This window comes from Apteryx mantelli, chromosome 1 (genome assembly GCF_036417845.1).
Source record: "Apteryx mantelli isolate bAptMan1 chromosome 1, bAptMan1.hap1, whole genome shotgun sequence".
Lineage (NCBI taxonomy): Eukaryota > Metazoa > Chordata > Aves > Apterygiformes > Apterygidae > Apteryx > Apteryx mantelli.
Window position 1 is genome coordinate 93,414,235 of NC_089978.1, and position 22,369 is coordinate 93,436,603.

At 34.8% G+C, this 22,369-nt stretch overlaps 1 protein-coding gene across 1 annotated transcript in view; it reads right to left on the minus strand.

Annotated features, from left to right (window-relative positions):
* The window catches only part of DMD (dystrophin), a 1,189,181-nt gene that overhangs the window by 431,311 nt on the left and 735,501 nt on the right, over positions 1-22,369 (minus strand). Inside the window, exons 46-47 of the mRNA XM_067297573.1 lie at positions 18,306-18,453; positions 15,572-15,721 (exon numbers count right to left, since the gene is read on the minus strand). Coding sequence (XP_067153674.1) covers positions 15,572-15,721; positions 18,306-18,453 — 298 coding nt within the window. The remainder of the gene's footprint in view (positions 1-15,571; positions 15,722-18,305; positions 18,454-22,369) is intronic.

Consider the following 22,369-nt stretch of genomic DNA (forward strand, 5'->3'; position numbering starts at 1 on the left):
TCTGGTCCATGATTTTATTCTTTTCTTTCTCTTTGTCCCTCAATCAGTTCCAGAAAGCCAAAAGCAGTCATAAAAGGTTAACAGTTGGAGAAGATTTTTGCACTGACTCTTAGCAAAGGATCTTGTGACACAAGACAAGAAAATGAATTCTAAATTAAAGTAAAAAGCCCTAATTGTTCTTTCTCCAGTTTACAGCAATAGACATCCATATCAAGTCCCTCAGGCTACATATAGACTGTGAGGCAAGCAAGCTCCAGTGTGTATCCTGAAGCACTGGTTCTCTGCCTGTACATAGTTAACTCAGGCCTGTCAGTCAAAATTTTCTTCCCATGGAAAGCCAAGGAGAAGAGAAAATGGCAGGCTGCAGCACAACTCAGCACTGAGCTGGAATGTGCTGAAGAGGTGGAAGCACTCCCAGGGCTCTCAAAGAACCACAACATTAATTTGCAGGATATCATAAACCCTGGCTGATGTGGTTCAGGCCAATCTCATTCATTAAGCAAACCATGCATCACGATCCTATCTCGCCTTCAGTTCTTTTCATATGACAGACTTCTTCTAGTTCGTTGCTTTGACTCATCACCTTTTTCTGCAGCCCTCCTCTTACTTCTTCTAACAAGATCACACATTATCTGCCTGCTTTACTTGCAAGTCTGTGGCCAGGGCTGAAAGCTTGACTTTCACATGTAATCAGTTCACAGAAGCAGCTTCTATCAGTCACTAGCTAACTAAACACATTGATAGCTTTTTCTATGCTATTTCAAACACCTAAGAGAAGCTTCCCAGAAGCCTTCACAAAACTGTTGTGGAGTTTCTAAAAACTGCCAGAATGCCTGAGAAGCAACACAGAACCAGAAGGCATTGCAATGGAACAACCCACAAACATTTATGCAACATGTAGCACCTTAAAATGCAAGCTATAGACTTAGTATCCTTATTGGTTTTGTTCACAAAGGTCTCTACAGGAATAAAAAAAAAGCATTTTGTTTGGTAGAGAAGATGGACATAATTGGATCCAAGATTTGAAATATCAATATGAAAAAGGTAGTTTCTGGCTATAAGCTACATAGAGAAGGTAAGTTAAGTAATTAACATACAGATAAACTACAGTAATTCCACATAAACAGGGATTTTCTTGCATTATCTTTGCACAATGTAGATAAATTACAAGGGGATCGAATGTTGTCTACAACTGTATATTTACAGCATATCCTAACAACAAAGAATTTATCCTATTAAAAATTATAGAAAGACAAAAATATTTTGTCATTCCAATTCTAGTGGCTGATCTTGAGTATCAAGTACTGACATGGCTGACAGAAAACAACTAACAATTAATTTGCTTTGATTGTTCTTTAAGAAATACCTGGTTTAGGACTTTGAAGGAGGAGGTGACAACTTTCCATTTGTAAGAACCATGCAGTTAATAAAAAAGTTGAGAGTGTGGCAGCTACCTAAAATAGCAGTGCTCAATGCACAATTAAGTTCAGTATCATAATATAACAATTCTTCTGTGGTAATGATGATGCTGAACTTTTGAAAAAAGTCTTTTTTTAAAATCTGAGCAAGGTGGCCAACAAAAGGCAAGGAAGGGGAAAGGGAACAGGAGACTATGCTTTAAGGCTATTTCAGAACATTCTGTTTGTGGAACAGATACTTTCGCACCTTAAGAAAAAAAAATAAGAGAAAACATGACACTATAAATAGAGAGCAAAGCTGCAATAGTTATAAGAACAGGTTCCCACTTTTAATTCTTTTTTTTTAAGAGCTACAATTTTTTAAAGGGGAATATCCTATCCTGTCTGAAACAATGGTCAGATAAAAACACAAGTCTTTTGGGGGAAGTACTAGCTACAAATTAAACCAGGTAACTCCATCGTCCTTTGCAGAGAATGACAAAATGTTTGACTACATGTGCTAGATAGTCTGTTGCAATACACACAGGCCCATACAATTTAATTACGATCTTTATCTTGTAAACATCAAATAGTAAAACATTGATTTTAGTTCCCTGTGGTCTTGACAGAACACCTGACATACAGTGACAGGGCCTGTCTTGGAACTGAAGTTTAAAAAAAAACAAACCATTGTCAGTCATTAATTGTCATGTGAACCACTCATTGTATGTGAAATCTCTCTCACATACATAGTTGTTTTGTAACTTATAAAAATGGGTAAGGTTCGGCTCAAGTGCTTTATTTGAAATCAGGTAATTCAAATAGAAAGTTCTCTGTCAGCCCAAATGTTTTCACAATCAGTACTTCTTATATTCAAAATACTTAATATATCTTCTTAAATCGGATTAATATATTTGAGATACATATCCCAAACCAGGATAAAAAGGAATTCATAATACTAAAAGATAGCATAAAATAAAAATCAGTTGGCATGATATATATGTATATATGTACATATACAGATATGTATAAGTATATGAGATACTACATATATATTTATTCATGATTTTAAACATTTATGAGCTTATTGGCTAGTACAGAATTTTCCCCCTGCATGATTGTATTTCATAAACATTTTTAACTCCTTGCTTTAAAGCTTAATGGATAGCAAACAGAATAGCAACATGGCCTTATGAACACATTTGAGGCCTTCATAATGAATACAAAAATAAATAGAAGCGATTTCTTTACGCATCTTCTGTGCATTACTATTAAATGATCTGTGAAGTCATCAATTAACTTAGTTCATCCCCACCTGAAGTTTAAGTTTATATATTCTAAAATCATTTTATTTCTTAAAATCCAGCTAGTGACTAGGTTTAAACATGTGCAAAATGCCTTTGAAGCTGCTATGAATTAACCAAGTTGTCCTTACTGTAGATATTGGTTGGGAGCGGACATAGAAAAGTCTTGGCATTTAGATGACTAATAGGCATATTAATTTGAAAAGAATGCCAGAAAAAGATTATGGGCTGGAGCAAATGCCATGAGGTCCTGAGGGAAAAAACTGAGCAGATCGTATCAGCTACAACAGGCAGCTGGTTTATCAGGACACACTTCTCAAATGGAGATGTCTTTTATCCTGATACTGATGAGTTTTAAGGAGTGAGCTGAATTAGTGCTGACCTAAGTGACCTGGCCTCAATCTTGGCTGAGATTAGAAGTAAAAAAAAGTTTGGAAATCCATTATAGCTCCCATTCTTGCATATTTCCAGAAACAAACACCATACGAATTTTAGTGTCCTGAAGTGGTAATTAATGAAGGACAATTGAGTTAGACACTATAGCAGTGATGAGTCTGATATAACAACAGGTAAATCAGCTTCTTGGGAGGGAACGAGAGGAGCCTGGCGTCCCAACCAGATTTCCAGGTCCAACAGACATAAGTTTATTTGAACCAGAATATTTCAGATGTTATGTTTAACCAAAACTTCTGAAAGAGCCAGTCACTTTACCTATTTGACACACTTTCTAGTTTCTGTTTAGAAAGGGTAGCAGTAGAAAAGAAGAGCAAGACTAAGAGTAATGTTGGACCTTTAAGAGCAAAACCCCAACATGTAGTTTCTTGAAAGGAAATTCAAACCCATTTTATATCATAGTGGAAAATGAATTTTCCAATATCATATCTGACCTCCAACTTCAATGTTGTGTGACTTTAATGCTACAAAACAATCAGAGAAAAGAAAAAACTTTTTAAAAGTTAGATGAAACATACATTTACCTTTTTATACATACCTATAACTAATATCAATATATGAATGGAACTAAAACTGTTCATTAGCTCGTTATACTTTTAATTGCCTTTAAAAATAATAATAATACTAACGATGCATTAAGAGTTGCCAAGTCTATTAATATAATAATATTTATTCAAAACTCTGTAGCAGTTACTATACACTTTTGAGGAAGCTAAGCCAGCATTTTTATCAGAGCTCTCTTCTTGTCTTTTGATAAAATGAATAAAATGTATTAGGATTTCTGATTCGGAAAGCAAATCTAGAAATTGATATTTAAATTTTATATCTAGAGTAACAGCATTCAGGAGAGATGTCTATGAATTAATCAAATGATCTATTTTTCAGAAGTAGACATCTGCTTAATATTAATTACCCAAGATAATTTAGGCATTTTTAGTAAGCTGCTGCTATGAAAGCAGAAATGGGTCCACTCACAGTTTATATCAAAAAAAACCCCCCAAAAAACTATGGCTAATAGGACTGTTACACATTTTCTTGTCTAGAACTACAAGATTTGTACAAGATGGTTAGCTTTTACTACCCCTAATTACAACATCACAAACATCACAACTGATATTCATAAACACTTTGCAGATTTACACTTAAGAAAATGAATCCATCTTTTCCTCACAGTATTGCTTTATATGGAAAACTGCTATTTAAGTACATACGCATTTCACTTGCCTAAATGCTGTCTCTTACAGAACATCATTCAGAAAGATCTTATTAGCAGCACACATTGTGGCAACTTTAAAAAATAACAACAGAACAATTCTTTTTTCACTTCACTCCACAAAATGCAAATTTATAGTCTTGTCACATGTAGTAAGATCCTTGTATTCTTCCTCTTTTATGCAGAAATGGACCTGTACTCAGCTCTTCCAGAATCTGTTAAGCCTCTTCCAGGCGAAGTGTGGGAGATTTCAAAGATTGAGCAGTCATACAAATCCACCTCTTACCTCCTGAGACACAGGAAGAGCTAATACAGGCCACAAGGAACAACTGGGGTCACAGAGGTTGTTGTTGGGGTGACTGGGAGGAACTAAATACAAAGGAAGGAATAGAATTAACGGATAACCGAAATGTACTATTTTGATATAAGCCGGAAGAAACCCTGTTAGAAAATCTGCATAATTTTCTTGTAAGCAGTTCCTTCCTACATGTTTTTCCCATGTTGATGAGCAGCATGGCCTGAAATCCACAAATAATACCATGGCAATTTCCAATTTGTTTATTTTTGGCTTTTGCTAAATTCATTATGTTTGCTGTAATATTTCGTTAAGCTTAAAGCCCACCTGGAAAACAAAACTCAGGTAAAACAAATAAAGCTAGAATCTAGTATGTATATAGAATAAAGAATCCTGACTGTTCTAAATATACTCAAAAAATTGTCTCAAAGGAAAAGAAGAGCAAACATTCAGTAGTGTGTCACAAAAGCCCTTGATATTGTATAATTATTGCCCGATTGCTGCAAAAACATTTTGAATATCTTAACTTTTTCCTTGAAGGGACTTCAGAATGACTAAACCTTTCAAATGACAGTAAACAATGTACCGTAGTAGGAGAATATTTATTAATATTTAACAAGATAAAGGAAATTGATGGTGTCATTAATAAAAAGAGAGCTATCTTTTTTTTTCTGCAGGACTCCTGAAATAATGCAGAACAACACCGGTAACCACTTTTATAATGTTTTATGCCTTCAAAATGTTGTAATATCACCAGGTAATTTATTTTTACAACATTCCTACGAGATAGGGAGTTGCACATAGGAAAAACAAAATGACTTCCCTGGCATTTGCAGTCCGTGGGAAGTAACAAGATCAAAATGGGCTCTGTAAAGTATCATACCCAGATATACCATCCATCAGGGAATTACAGAACTAAAAACTTCCTTTTTATGATTCTGTGCTACTGCATCTGTTTATTCAAACTGCCTTATTGTAAAAAAAAAAAAAAGTATTTTTGTTTAATTTTTACTTTTGTGCTCAGAACTGAGAAAAATGTATATTGCATTTTGTATGTTAATAAAATAAAAATAAACCCATGTAATATTCTGTGCAAAGCACATGTCTGGGGGAGCAGAGAAGGGGGCTGGTGACGTTCCTATTATGCAAGCTATGTTTCACTTTGGCTACCAAAGTTAAAAAGATAGCCTTTTTATGTTTCAGGGAAAAAGGCTCCTCCAGAAGATGTTTCAAGGCTCCATCTAACCTGCTGAAAGCAGAAGTACTTCTGCATGCCCAGTTGCATGCCCTGACCATATCTTGACCCTACTGCGACAGACCCAGGTGTTCGCAAGGTGTCCCATTGGCGGCCATGGGAAAGAAGCCTAGGCGGGTGGTTGGACAGAAGTCATAGCGAGCTCCTGTCAGGCCTCTGACATGGAGGAACCAGGACCCTCCGCAACAGAGTTGGCTTCAACTCCAAGTCATCTTCTGAGAAGGTTACCTCTCTCTACGGACGTTCAAGAGGCCCTAAGGAGACCAGGCTTCTAACTGCCACCTAAAGAGAAATGTCTAAAGAACGCAACATAAATACTCATGACAGCTTCCAAATATCATTCTCATTAATCTCTAATCTTTTCTGAATAATGACTCAAGGGCAACCGAGGCACAGTAGATCATGGAAACAGCATGCCTTATGATGTCTTTTGTATACCTCTGGACTTGACACTTTGCCCAGGCTAACTGCAACAGAGGTAATTAAGCCTGTTATATATACACTACTGAACCATGGTATATTCCTGAAGAAATACCAAGATGCTATATTATGCAACTAAAGAAAGATACATACTAAATATGACTAAAGTTAAATCAAGTTGCACCCATTTTTACAGATAATGCTCATTCCAATAAGCTAAACTATTTTCTCAATAACCTTTTTAATTTGTTTCTGCTTTTTAGATAAGAAGAAAGTAGAACAAAGCAATGAAGAGCCTTCCTAATTCACCTCCCTGTCCGTGAAACTCATTGGTTTGAACACAAGCCAGATGAACTGGTCTGGCAGGCTACATGTTACCTACATAGTAGGGATGCTGAGCATCTTCTTTATGGTTAAAATACCAAAATACAATTTTATTCAGCCAGACTGGTTGTCTTCTCTATTCTTAGAAATAAAATATTAAGTTAAATCATGTTATAATAGCCACAGTTCTCTCCTTTGAAGGACTTTAAAACTATCTACATTTCCTTTCTGTCCTTTTATATCACAAGACAACCCTTTAACTTTCACTAAAGCATGTGAATTTCTAATACCCTTATACAGTGAATAACACTCAGTTTGCACGGCTTGAAACTGTACTTCAAAACAGTAGAACTTCCCCACGGAACACCTTGAAACAGGATGCTGTTTGTGCTTAAAGCTTACATTAATTTAATGATGTCTGGACAATTTTTTAAAATTTAACAGCCATTGATAGATTCTTCTTCTCCAGACACCATTTGAGCTCATGTATACTTTTGGCATACTATCCTTTCTTCATTTATATGGTCTTCTCCAGGCATCTGTTTTTAAGCATTGTCAGATGGCTAAATGGACGTGGTCAGAAGATATACGGAACTTTTGTTATGTTCTTGTGTAACATGAAATAAATAGGGTACTCTCTTCTTTTAAATTTTAAATCTCTTGGATATAAAATGAACATTGTTCATCTCTTTGACCTCACTAACATGCAAACTGACTTATAAAGAAGACTCCAAAAATCCACATAAAACTGCTGTAGAAATAGATTCTCAGTCATTCTCATCTGTCTTTTGCAAGTATATTTTGCAGTATATTTTTTTTGCAAGTATATTTTTCAGTATATATTGCAAATTATATTTTAAGGAATTTCCCACTTGTTAGTTTTCCTATCTGGCTCCCTATTTAATCTGACTTTTAGGTGAAATTTTTATATAGTAATAAGTCTCCCCTGAGGATTCATATCTAATCTCCTAGTGTTCAAGAACAGAAACTGCATTCTGTTACGACTGACACTTACATGCAAAAGAATTGTGACTATTATTTGCTTCAATAAGTTTTCAAGGAAAGTGAACATTCTTTCCAAACCCCAAATGATTTTTTATCATACGTGGACTGGGACACATACAAAACCCTGGAACCAAAGCAGGTGGGGTTCAGTTCTCTTTGGTGTTTTTCTCACTGTGATGCTCACTTCTATTTCAGAAAATTTATTTTGTAAATTACCTTTGCCTCAAAGATTTTAATAGATGCAGCAACTATATTTCTCCTTTAAATACCCTGAATGACAAAAGCTTTCTAAAAGAGGTGAGACAACTTTGTTCAACACCACAAAAAACAGAAATGCTATGCCAAATTATGTTCTATGTAACCTTAAAGGCAACTGATCAGCTATATTTTTCCATCAGTGATATTCCAGATATGGCAATTAATTACATATCTATTAGATTTTTTCAATTCTTTCTGCTTCCAAGAACTGCATTAATCTGATTTTAATTTTAGTCTTATCATAAATTCCAGAGAACAGACATGTTATAAAAATTTAGCTTGAAAAAAAAGGAACAATTTTATCAAATCTCTGGATAATCATATTTTTTTAAGACTGTAAAATGCAGTTCTTGCAAAATAACAAAGTTTTTAAAAAAATCAGTGAGTATCGTAACACAGCAATATCCACCTCAATTTAATCACATTTATATTTTGGTTGGGAATCAAAATTAGCACAGGTGTTTGTAGATACTCAGATTCTTTTCAAATGTGGCACAAGACTTTAAAGTCCTTTAATACTAATTTACCAGATTTAAATGCTGTTGCATCCAAATCTTAATCTTAAATCAGAATAGAGGTGATGTTTTAGTCTAAACCTGATCCACTACCATCTCCTATGTTACAGATAGTAAATAGCCAAATCTTTCAGTGTAAGTTAAACCAACTCATTTTTTTCTATCTACTGCAAATGCCTATACTTATCCTTGATTGTAGGCATTCATGGAGCTATTATAATCCCCCTTTCAAATTACTTCAACTGAACAATAGAAAGAAAAAAACAGATGTCACCTATGCTTCCTTATGTCTTAGGACAGTCTCCATTTCTTTCTGATGGCAATCATTAGGATGACTTACAGTATGGCATATAAAGTGGAACTAAAACTAATGTCTGAAGCTGCTAAAATGACTAAAAATTGCCTTTGATGACCGAGTAGACTGTAGTGCCCAATTTCCATTGTGGTCTAACACTTGCAATCCATTGTTTTCAAAATACACAAGAATCTCAATAGCTTTCAATCAACACAGTCAGAATACTTTCAGTATGCATGGCCTAAAAAGTATGAAAGACAGAGAGGGCTTTTTGCTTGTTTGGAAGGTGGAAATAACTCAGGCATTTTTATTAAGTTAGAAATGCTTTAGTCCATACCTTCTTGTTTACATTATTTTTACATTATTTTTACAATCTGTACAAAGATTTTATTTTAATTTAAAAAATAGAAAAAATGTATGGTATTACTAATATTCCCAGAGACTCTAAGACCAATTCTTATGTTAAAAAAAAAAAAATCTCAACTTTTACTTACCAATGGAACTCTTAGCTCTAATGCACAAGCAATGTTTTCCTGTTCACAGCTTGCAAAAAGTATGAAATAAGTGAAAGTGCTTATATTTCTCACTAATTGAATGCAAGGTTTTGCCATCCTTATTCTATGGTTTTTTTTGAATACAATAATACCTGGTAATTTTCTTAAATAATGTGCTATGCAATGCAATTGAAGATTTCAGGTTGTGTTTAAAAGATATAGTATAAACCCAATATATGTTATATGCAAGGCTGCTTAGAGTTCTTATCACCATTGCCAGATGAGAATTTTAAGATGGAAACCAAACTACTAATCATATGATACAACTTACCGGAAGTGGCTAAATTAAACTGTATATCATATTACTCCCTTCCACTGACTTTACTCTTGGAAAAGAATTGCTAACCAACTTGGTTCCAGTGTAATGGAATCTGGATTCAAGATGATGAAGTAAATAATAAACTAGATTTTCTATTTAATCTTCCATACCACCTATGAAACAAATTGTGTTTTGGAATACACAAACACTTCCTACTTCTTCAGTCTCAGAAAAATGAAAGGTTTGTATGGACCAGTAGGAAAAAAAAAAATACTTAGTCCTTTTCAGAGTGGCTCTCTTAATTCTCCCCTACTCACTCCTCATGAATATTCAACTTCTTTACTGGTCTAAGAAAGTGAATGTTTTTCCAGTTTGAATAACAAGCTGGTAAAAGAGACATGGCAAAATCTTTTTGATTCCCATGCATTGAACAGGAGATCTTTAAAGTCTTACATTATCCTGTGTTTAGGAACAACAGTTCTTCTGCCATAACATGACCAAATTATGGACTTGGAAACCAAAGATTTTTTGCCTTCTCATCAGAAATTCAAAGATTAAGTGGGAAATAAAATTCTTGTTCTCCAAAAAGAAGATTTCTAGGGAAGGCAACTGTTGAGAATAAGGTTCTGCTCCCAGTAAACTGGAAGCATATCCTAGAGTGTATCTGGGGAACAGAAGTCCTTAATTGTCTTTGCAGTGAGGGGGCAAACTTTTTTTCCTGGGACATCCAATCATAAGGTGTAGAGGTCACAGCAAAAATAAGACAAAAATCCCAAAGGGGAAGACCAAGTATAACACTGTTCAGGTTTGTCCTGCACAAGTAACTCAAGGATTACTTCACAGTTCTGTTATTTAGTCAGGTTGTCGTTCAACCAAACAACTTTGTTGGTATTTTTCATTAGAAGAACCACTGCATCATTAATTAGTGGCCAAATGAAAGTTTAGATACATTATTCACGCACCACATATTATCATATCATCAGTAAGAATATATGAATACATCTCTGTTTATGGTCTACATACCCACCACACTTTCCAGATAGACAGAAAATAATGATCAACACCAAATGATCAAAGTTTAACTAAAGCTTCAGACTAACAATATCTCCAGGAAGACAATCAGTTTCAAACATTATCCAACAGCACTGCAAAGCTAAAGGCATGCAAGTTTTAATAGAATTTTGGCCTCAAATAATTTTTTTTAAAAGGGGGTCATCAGCTTAAATTTACTTGTATTATGTGATGACATCTTCATTCGCTCTATGCTTAGCATCGCTAATGCTGGGAAACAGCAACTTTATGCTGCTACTAAATTTGCCCTTTTAAAACCAGCTATTGGTAGCTGCTAGCCATGCAGCAATAAAAAGGAACAAAGCCTATAGACACTTGTTCTCCTCTTCCCACCTATCTACCAGCCAGCATTACAGCATCCTCAGAGGCTCTGACATTTTCATGTTTCTCCCAATTAAACGGAAAGAGGCATAACTTCATTTTGGTACATCTGAGGCCATTTTTCACTACTGTTGATGAAAATATGTGGACTAGGGCTAATTAACAATCTATGACAACCTGCCACAGTTAATTTAGCACAGCGTAACATCTTGCTACAAAGAAGTGATTTGGGACATTTTTATTACTTGAAAGCAAATTCAGGAAAAAATCAACATTTTGGCCCCCAAAATGCTGACTATACTACTCTCATTTCAAATTGAAAGTACAGAAATCAAGTCATGTCATTCATTTTCCAGTCTCCCCTCCCTTGCATCCCTCAAATAATAATAATAATAATAATAGTAATAATAATAATAATAAATATTTTCATCAGTAAGCTCAAACTAAGTTTCATTGCTGTGCTTTCGCTGGAAATTTGATGCCACAAGGTTCACAGGTATTCTGTGAATAATCACTACTCAAAGTAAGTTACAATACATGAACTAACTTTGTTATGACTTTGTCTTTCTGTACTTTCTAGGCCCGTCTGTTTTTCTCTACACTTGATCAATCAAGCTAAGAAGACCTATACTTTTCCTGGTGGTACAGAAAATGTTCACAAATTATAGCCGTGTCACTCCACTCAAATTTTTTTTTGTTCATATAGCACAACAAATTGATTTGCTGTGGCAGTAAACAGTGAAACAGGCTCTTCAATGTCTAGTGATTAGTTCTAATGCTAGCAGACAAATTAAAAGGCAGCAAAACAAAATGTCTCCATCAGGCACTTATAATAACCTTCATAATATATACAGTAGATGTTGTGAAGACTAAGGTGGATAAATGAGGAGAATGCTGATTTTGGCATCCAGCTTACTTTCAGATAATCTAGCTCATCCCTCTTGGCTGACATCAGACCAAGAATAATATTAAAGAGTAATAAACTCCTTCCAGCAAACCTCTGATTCCATGGTTCACTGATCTCAGGCCTAATCTATCAATCCATTTACTGCACAGTAAAAGCTAAGAAACCCATTACAGATCTGTTATATGCCCTGGCAGGTGGTATATGACAAGAACTGAATTCATCACAAACTCCAGTGCCTAGTACCCTGTTCCTATGCTTTGAAGCACTAGGTGGCTAGTTTCTTTGGCTACAGTAGTAGAAGATACTTTGAGCTGTGAAAATAAACAAAATAGTCTTGATGTGAAGGCATAAAGATGGTCATAAAACACTTCATTCTCTGTATTACTAAGACTTTGCACAAAGATAGTGTTATTTTCATTTTTGCAAGAAATATTGGCTTTGGGGAAGGAATAATAAATAAAATCAGACTACAATTTAAAAGTCATGCTTTCAAATGTGGGCTTTAATCTTCATTCTTGGCTTAAACTATGTCTGAGTTAGCAGCATATTAGAATCACTATTCAATAACGGTGTCTAAAGAAATATTATTTTAAAATTATTACTATCCAAAGAAAAACTCTTCATATCTAGTCTCAAGGTCATCAGCATGTAATATAAACACCTAAAAGCAAAGACAATACCGAAGCAAAAGCAAAAAGCTTCTTTTATATGATTGCAATTTCTTTCATACTCAATTCTTTTTCTAGGCTTATTTTCATTGTTGTAGAGCAACAGTTTCTTTGACTATAAAGAAGGTTTGAACAGGACTTATTTCAAATATATCACCTTGAAGGCTGAGACTCTCAGCTGTTGTTCCTCCTTCCACTGTCTGGCAGATCAAGGCAAAACACAAATTTTCATAACTTTAAAAGACAAATGGCTCCATTCTTAACCAGTGTACACTGTCACAGCTTCCCTGAAGTAAACAGAGTTACTCCACTGTATACCAGATAAGGACCTACCTGAGCTATTTTTATGTGCCATGTGCTTTTCATATTTTGAAAATAACATCATCCTGCAAGATGAGATAATCAGAAATAGTAGATTGTTACATGCTCATTTCTAGCACAGATGCCAGAAAACAAAATAAGTAGCTAGAAACAAAGGATTAAAGCATAAAAAATACTCTTAGAAGGGAATGAAAGGACAGAAAAGCCCCAGAGAAATTTCTGGGTGATGATGTGAGCCCACTGCCCTTTGAGGAACACAGAAAGTTTCTCTCCATCAAAGCAACTGACTACACAACCATCCTCAGGTGACCTACAGGACATCACCTGGTATCAAGCACGGAGGTGTGAGCTTGGGAGGGGGGGACATGGGGGTGTTCAGTGCTTCCAGATGTGTAACTGAAGGAGGACAACATATGGCCCTCTGTCAGGCCTGCAGCCTTTCTTTCTTTGATTTTTAATTTTGTTACAGGACCTAGAGTTCTAGAGGAGAAAGTCACAAAATTAATTCCTTCAGCAAAACAGGAAGCTTATTTTATTTTATGCTGCAAAAACACAGAAAACTGAGCCTTCCTCCAGAAGTGATGAGTGCCATGCAAAAAAAAAAAAATTTTTTTTCCTTTCAGTTTACAAAAGAAGGCAGAAAAGGAGAAAAAACGAGGAGAAAAAAAAACTGTTTACTGTTTTCATACACTTTGGGACAAATCTAATTACAGAAAACTCAAAAGAGCATTTAACTTTTTTTTTTTCTTTTTTTAATCTGGTCTTTCAGGATCATACAAGAAACAGAACACCTTCAGAGAAATATTTGAAAGTATCACTTAACATGTACGGATTGCAGTCCTGTACTTTTCAAATACCATTTCATTTCATTAAAAAGTATACTATATTATTCCAGGTTCTATATGTTCAGCAACTAGTGAATCTGGGCCAGTGAGAAATTTTCAGTTTTATATATCTCTGTAGGTGGATGACAATCTAAAATGTTTCTTTTAGCACTAAATGGAAGCTTTCAAGTGGTAAATTCAAAGCCTAATGTCTTGCCAAAAACATTACTTAAATCTGTTTCACATCTGGAGACCTACAACTTGTAAAGGCAGTGATTTAACAAACAGTAGCTTTTCCCCCCATGTATTTCAACAGAACCTAACTGCTTTCAACAGCATTCAGAGTTATCTGAGTTGCACTGACTGTGACAGGAGGTAACCTGGAACATTTCTGTATTAGCAGGCAGAAAATGAGAGGAAAAAAAGAAAAAAAATCACAAAATATTCACTTTGCAAATTTTTTAGATAAATATAATAATAAAAGTCCATATTCAGAGACAAAATAGTTTCTGTGAAAATATATTTGTGACATATTACTAAAAAAAAATTTAACCCAAAAACTCATGATCTCCTTTTAATACTACTGCTGGGATGTTCAAAGCGGTGCCTAAATGTAGGCCCATATATCATGTATACAATTCAGCTAGTAAATAGCAGTAGTTTGATCTTGAAACATTCTGAGTTCTTTTATGTACTTTGATTTCAGAAAGCCCATTTGTAGAGACAGATACTTCTGTTTAAGCACCTAAATAACGATTTATATGCCCTCTCCAAGTTTGTGAATGCAATCAATATTTATTATCCATTTTTGCTAACAATCCGAACCTTGCCTGACTGTTTCTGTTAAGGAGAAGAAACTGATGAGAGTTTCACATTCCTATTTATTCACCAGGAGTGTATTTGAAATAACAACTCTGTGAACACAGTAGGAAAAAATAAATAAATAAAAGACAGATGCAGTATTCTTGGCCAGAAACTCCAGCTTGTCTTTTCAGTGGGTAAGCTACTCACTAGAAGATTTATTTTCTCACCTTTTCCCCAGAGCTAAACACAACTAATTCCTCTTTTTTTTCCCCTTGCATCCTGATCATTTTAACAAATTGATACATCAGATTAATTTTCCATTTGTCATCAGTCTCTAGGGAAATCCTTCAGCTTCACTCGTTAGATTCTACACCTACCTGTTCCAACCAAGCTAATCCATACCCTGGGTGGTGGCCCTATGGACAGTGCTTTCTGAAATTTCACTTACACATGGTCTGAATGGAGAGCGCGTAAATTATCTATCACTCTTGACCAGATCATAGTCACTAGTTTTCAACATAAAAATGTGCTACTTTAGCAATATATTACAGCAGAATCTTGCTTTCTTCTCTCCACGGGTATGGAGAACCCACAATGCAAAATCAGTGGGATTTTGCTACACAGAAAACAGAACTCAAAGCTCACAGCTGGAGGAAGCACTTTGTAATGTGAGACAGTGGTTAGCAGCATGCACCTCTAGGTCTGGGGGGAAGAAAGAAATGGGAAGTGACACCGGTTCCAGAAATGCAATTGGCCTTTCACTACTGCCTCTCACAGACTTGAGTCACAGAAGTTAGAAAATTTGCTGTACCATCAAAACAGCCAGGCTGCAAAAATGATGCTCTGCACTCCACTATTGAGCAGTAGGCCTGCAATTTAGGGAATAAATTTGGATGTAACATCATCACTTCAGGCACTCACGGTCTTGGGGTGCTGTCATCGTTTCTCACAGCACTATACTGTAAACTTTTTTCCTCCTCAGGCTCATTATGGATACAAATGTCTCTGTATGCTCATCCAGGAAAAATACATACTAGAAAATATATAATGCGAGTATTTGTTGCAGATTAAAATTTTATACCACAGTTATATCATTAACATGTCTAACCTTTAGCCAGTGATGATTAGCCTCCTTCAGTCTACTCTCAAGGTGGTGTTTTTTGTCTGGGTTCAATGATGCACTTCCAAGTGCTATTCCTCCAGTTTCATTTAATCGTTTCAGTATTCCCTTGTGTGGTGGCAGCTCTTCAACTCTTAACTGGAACAGAAAAATACAATAGTTAAGATGAACTGTAGTAGAAATTTCAATTCTCTTATCTTCACCCTTATCGATTTGTGTATCAACTGAAGGAATAAACCCAATGTAAGACAAAAAAGGAATAAACCCAATGTAAGACAAAATAGCCATAGTTTTCTTAATGTAGGTGGCTAAAACCCAATAAACAGAGACTGCATTAGCAGACCAAACCTAAAGAGTCCTAAGCAGCCAAAACAAAGAGTCTCTCAGAATAAAAAGATTAATTACAGTCACATGATAAATTCCAACTCCTGGACACCCAACCATTCACACATATGAATTTTACCCATCTTTTAATATGGCAAAGAGCAAGCACCTTGAAGAAGGGACACCGACTCTTTCATGTTCTATACTGTGTGCACATATTGTATGTGGTGAAAAGTCCTCCAGTCCAACCTCATAATTAAGAACGTTCATATATACTCATAAAAACACCAAGTAAAGCCAAAGGAGACAAGACATCATCTAAACCTACCAGTTGTCCATCATGTATGTAGTAACTGCGAGCTTACATTGTCAAAGTAACTCGATATATCAAGTAAGGATAAACTAACTAAAAGACAAATTTCTTCAGCATATTTTCCTTTACGTAATCAACCACCTATGAAATCATCCACAGCGGAACCTAATGTATTATTACTTTCCTATCATTAGGATATATTCTTTTATGCAGCTCCAAAAGAAAAAAGAGGAATGTAAAAATGAGATATAAATAAAAGATGCTGGCACCTTTAATTTTGGACTATCTATCCCTTGAGAATGGTACAGTGAAATATTGTGAAATATTTGTGTGCAAATGAGGAGTGGGAACCTTCATGGATCTAAACAATCATGATTAAACTTGTAATAATGTCTGTAAATTATATGGTGCATTTAAAACCCCATATAAATACATATTTCTTTGCCTTCTTTCTGACATTCATTTACCCAAGATACAGTCATTTCTATCTGCAAATAAATCCCTTCATGCCAGACTGTCATTGGTGGTAATAACCAATCTCTGAGGTCATATAAGAAGTATAATATAGCAATAGGTGTCTAATAATAAGAGAATATTTTAATTCGGAAGCAGTAGCTCTGGATAGGCTGAGAGGGTTGTAGGACTACAGTAAAGCAGAAATAACATGGAAAGATCTCTTTAGAGTATATAGAAAGTATATGGAAATTAATTAGAAAAGTTGTGTCTGGAAAGAGAAGACAGAAGAGAAGAAGCAACAGAGATCACTCCTAGCATCTCAAATCTGCAGTCTGGACTTGGAAGACTCATATGTAAATTCCACATATAGATGTTATTTTCAAAACAACGAGTTCAGTGACAGTTGAAAGCTTTGAGGACTCTGTAGATTTCTGAAATTTTCATTTTAAAATTTTCTTATCCAATTACCTATTGTGTTAAACAAGAAAGAAGAACATTCCTAATTAAACATTAAATTTCATCCACCTGTCTGTCCCTGCTAAGCTTTAGGGTTAGGAGATGTGTTTGCTTTGAACTTATGAACAGCAAACTTCCTCTTAGGCCAAACAGCCAGCAGGACAAACTCAGCACATCATTAAGTCTTAATTTTCTAATACTAGTCTATACTCTTTATCCTATTCTTCTTTATTTAGAAATGAACTTGAAGCCAGATTTTTACTAATGCATTTTTTAGATTATTTTAGATTTTGCTGAAGGAGGTTTAGAAGACATTAGGACCATTTTCCTTCAGATTACTTAATGATCACTTGCTGAATTTGTTCAACTTTGATTGGCATAAGGGACAACAAGTCCTTGTCTTTAACAGAGGACGGTAAACCTTTTAATCAGGTATTCTGTAAGTATCATGAATTCCCCAACTACAGGGTTAATTTACTATTGTGCAAGTTATTGAACACAGTCATTCTGTTGGCCATATTTTATAAACCAAACACAGCAATTGGATATATTGGATGAGTAGTACCATAGTCTAAAAGCTTTGATATCTTTATAAAATTATTCCAGTCTTAAAAACAATGAAACATTTAATATTCTGATGTTGATGTGGTTGGGGGGGTTGTCTTTTAAAGAAAGCATATTTAAAAACCCACCTAGAGGTTTATTCTAGAAAACGTTGCAGTGATATTTTAACCAGTTGACATTTACAGTGATTAGATATGCAATTCTAGATACTCTCATGAAATACTGAATACCATTTCATAAATGAGAAGGCAATAAAAGGTAATGAGACATCTATAGAGCAAAGTTTTACAGATGAAACTGTCATGTTCAAGTACTGGAAACCTGCAGAATTAAGAAATGATGACAAAAAACATGTAGATAATTTATCTACAGTGGCAGGACAGAAATATTCCTTTTTGGTATAGTTTCAATTACTTTTCTAATTTTAGTATGATCAATGTATATTTGTACACAGGTTTTGAAAAATTCCCATGCTTTGATTTATCTAATCAAATTACATGAATGCTATGTTTGAGGGGAAAGCCTTCACTGAGGCTTCACTAGCATTTAGTTTTCTTTAATGTAGAACTGATAAATTAAGAAAATGATAAGGATAAAATTCAAAAATACCTTCACTTTCCCAAGGCAGTCTCCTAATTGGTCTTCATTCCCTGGTTCAAGAGGAATACCAATAATGCTGTCTGCTTCCTCTAACCATAAAATGAACTTGTTCAGGTCGTCTTCTAATTCTGATAAAATATTCTTTTCTTCCTCTAGCCTGTATTTAAAACAAAAAATTATTGTGTCTACGCATGTTTTTGCACTGAAGGCAGGTGATCATCCATACTTAACAACAACAAGAAAAAGAATAAATAGAGAAAAAATAGCAACAATTACCATCTATGTGAAATTTCTAAAAAGGGTACCATGGATTTTTCCATATGAAAATTATCAGATCTTTTCACAATTGATAAAATTAAATATATTTGGAAAGAAAAACTTGTGTCATAATTTGCAATTACAAATTCCCCAACATCACTAACTTATGCTTCTGATCACATTTTGCAAGGTGCAAACAAGTCAGCCGGAACAAAAGCTGTTGATAATTCAGACCAGATTTTTATATAAGGCAAAAGCATGGAAGACCACTGTTGGAAACTAAGAATTCTAGCACCAAATTTTACCAAATTAAATTTGTAAAAAGAGCCACCTAAACCCTTTTGGACACATTGTTCAAACAGGTATTTTGTAGAGTAAAAGTGCTGGCAGTAGTATTGAGAGATGACTATATCACATATTTTGTATGAATCATTTCAGTCCAGATCCACAGATGTATGTACAGTCTAAAGTCCCTAAATAGGAATAGGATAGGATTCATCACATCTAACAAGACTGTGTGTGTGCTTTGCCTACGTCTACAACTCAGCTGTAGATCCTGTCACTCAGGTTCTCTCTACTGAATACCCACTGGCACTTCTAGGGTGTGATACATGTATTTATCTTAGATGATTACATCAGAAAGAGATAGACTGTGCCTACAAATTTTATTTTTCTTTTATTAACTATAAAGGAAGTCTAGATGATCTGCTAAGACATAAACATTACTGATGTCTATAATCAGATAAGATAACTTACATCATAGCTATGTAAATATATGGGGAGCTGAACTTTTCTGCCTAAGCTTCCCAAAGCTATCAGGAGATGCAGAGAAACAATTTCAAGGGCAGTACGGAAGAGCATTGGGACAATGTGAGCACTTTGGGTCTAACATTATGCACAGGTCTCTTCTGGAGGAGAAAAAATATGTTATGAAGAAATTACCCATAATTTATCCTCCAGACTTATTCACATAACTAGGATTACGCTGAGTCTTACCTACATGGAAAGATTAAATAATAGTTTTTTTCTTGTTGCTGTTATTTTGTTAAGGTTATTTCAGATAAAGGAAAGATTTAAAATCAGCTAAAAAGCAGTTTTCATTTCTTAAGATCCAACTGAGTTGGAGAGGCTAGGCCATTTATGTATAAACATAATAAGAGGTTTGCGTTAGTGTTTTACGAATATAACATGACATTAAAGTGGAGAAGCAAGCTCAGCATTATTAATATATTATTTCTGAATGTAAAAAAAAAAGTATTAAAGAAAATGAAAACAGTTTTAACTTTCTCTGTTCTCCCATACTTGCCACTCCTCAACACGATGGTCATTGCCCATATAACATACTGAGAAGTCAAATGGAATGAAATCTATTTTAAACTATGTCATCATTTATAGGCTGGGTTATTCACAGAATGGATTTTCAAGAAACTACACTTTCTGATGTTTGTTTTGAGCAAAGGTGTCTCCTTTAGACAAACCATGTGAATAAGCTTCGGACAAAACAGAATCAATAAAAAGTGTCATCTTCACATCATCTAAAAAGAAAAAAAAGCACTGAAAACAATGGCTCCTTGATATGGATTAACACACAAACACACATGCATCTGTGTGCACACACACTCTCACATACAGTCTGACAAACAGCTTAGAATTAATAAAGCTTGTATCCAAGCAGAACAGAAATTTAGAAATATGAGTATCCCTCTCATAGTAGATTGTATAAATATCCAGATCTCCAAAATATTTCACCTTCTATTAAGAAGTCTAACTTCAAATCATTTAATTCAACTTTAAATGGTATTTTTTCTCACTAATTTCCACAGAAGAAAAAAGCGAAAATTCCAGTAGTGTAGAAAGGCATAAGCATACAAGACTTTCTTTGCAAAAAAATCATCTGACTTTATGGTATAGGCAAGAAATTCTTAGACATGAAGATTTTTGAGGAGAATAGTAATGCCGTCGGACTGCTGTTACAGTTGTACAATACTGTTTTGCAATAGTATTGTTACAAAATAAAATCAGGAGCATACAGTTCAACTATTACTTTACACAACTTCCAAACTAGCAAGAATTACTGGAATTTAGCTGCCTTCCATCTTATTGGTATTTACTGCATTTCCTTAACAAGGCATTCTGGCAAGACGAAAAGTGCTATATTGGATGAATAAAATCCCTACAGGCTTCCAAGACTCCTCTCTGAAATTGTAGATTAAAAACCAGAGTTATGTACCAAGAGCTGTCCTGACCAGGCTGCACTATTGAGCTTGCTACATCCCAGAGTACACAGTCTCTGAACGCCTTTCCTAGATGGTAAAAGGCAGAGAAGACATCACTACAAAGATGTTCTTGAAAAAGAAAAGCGTATCCATTCAATTTACAAAAACTAAACACCTCCCAAAAGATGTTTCCAGCTGTTGTACTAAATCCATTCTTTCTTTCATGGTCAAAATAACTAAGGAAGTAGTAAATTTAATGATATATGAAGCAAATACCTTCAATAGAAGAAAATCTTACTATAAAACAGTACTATGTATTGATGTTTCCAAATAATTGAATACAAATAATGAATATGTAATTCACACTTTAAGGTTGTTTCTTTACAGCACAGTTTAAATATACGGTGTTGACACCCATAATATGAAGTATTATTTGTTTACCTACAGGTTTAATGTTTTTGTAGAATTTATTTAAGCATGTAGTAGTAACAATGATGAATGGGATATCTACAATTAAGTGCTAGATGCTTTATTTCTTGAGTCATTTCAATGCATCTGGATAACAAAAGGCATTAACTTCTGCTTAAAATATTGTATGGGTAACCATGTGAATCATGAACATTCTTAATGTATTTTCAAGAAGTGGAATTGTACTGATTATGGCTGAAAAAATCATACATGGAAAACCAAGTGCAAAATGTTTTATTAAGTACTAAAGTTCAATAACAAATCATGCATTCAGTCACCATATATATATATATATATACAGTTTATGTAAAAAGGATTAGTAAAACCTATTACTAGTTTAAATGGAGGATGGTTTTCCTAGCTCAACTGGTATATCTGTAGACTACTGCTATCTCCAGCATTTTAGATGGACTATAGCTAGATTCTTAGCTAAGCAATAAACTCAAATCTACCTTCACAGAGGACAAATTACTGTCTGGTGTCCAAGAATGAGCTAGTGAGAAGTGTCATGTTCTAAAGCTACAACAATATGGATATATATAGTTCAGTCATGTCTTTTGAGAAACTGAAAGACATTACGGACACAAGGAGAAGCACCCTCCAAAGTGTTTATTTGGACATGTGTGAGGGAGACCTCCTGCTGTACCAGTCAAGGATCAGGAGAAACGATGGGCACAGCTATGGAAGCAAACATTAATTCTCAAGCCAATAAAAAGAGCAAATGTTTGGTTTTGAGTTAGGGAGAAGACATATTTTTCCCCCTGCTCCCACTGTGCTTTGAATCTTGTTTGGAAAGCTGGCTGTCCTCAATGTCCTTACCTTGCACACACTTTGGGGGGGGAATTCTCATTCATATACACTGTACTTTGCAAAAACAAAATTGGGAATCTGTATTTCACAAGCATACTGAAAGTGGAATTGAATTAAATGGTAGTCCACAGCCTAAAGAAATCCAGAAATAAAATTTTCACAACCAAACATGTGACTTTGAGCTCAACCTTCCAAGACAATAGCTCAGGAGACAAAGTCTGTTAATAAGAACTAGACCACAGAGAAGCACAAAGAAACTAAATGAAACTAGCCTACTGGAAAAGACAAAGAGGTTAAAAGGATCACAGAAAGTATCTATTG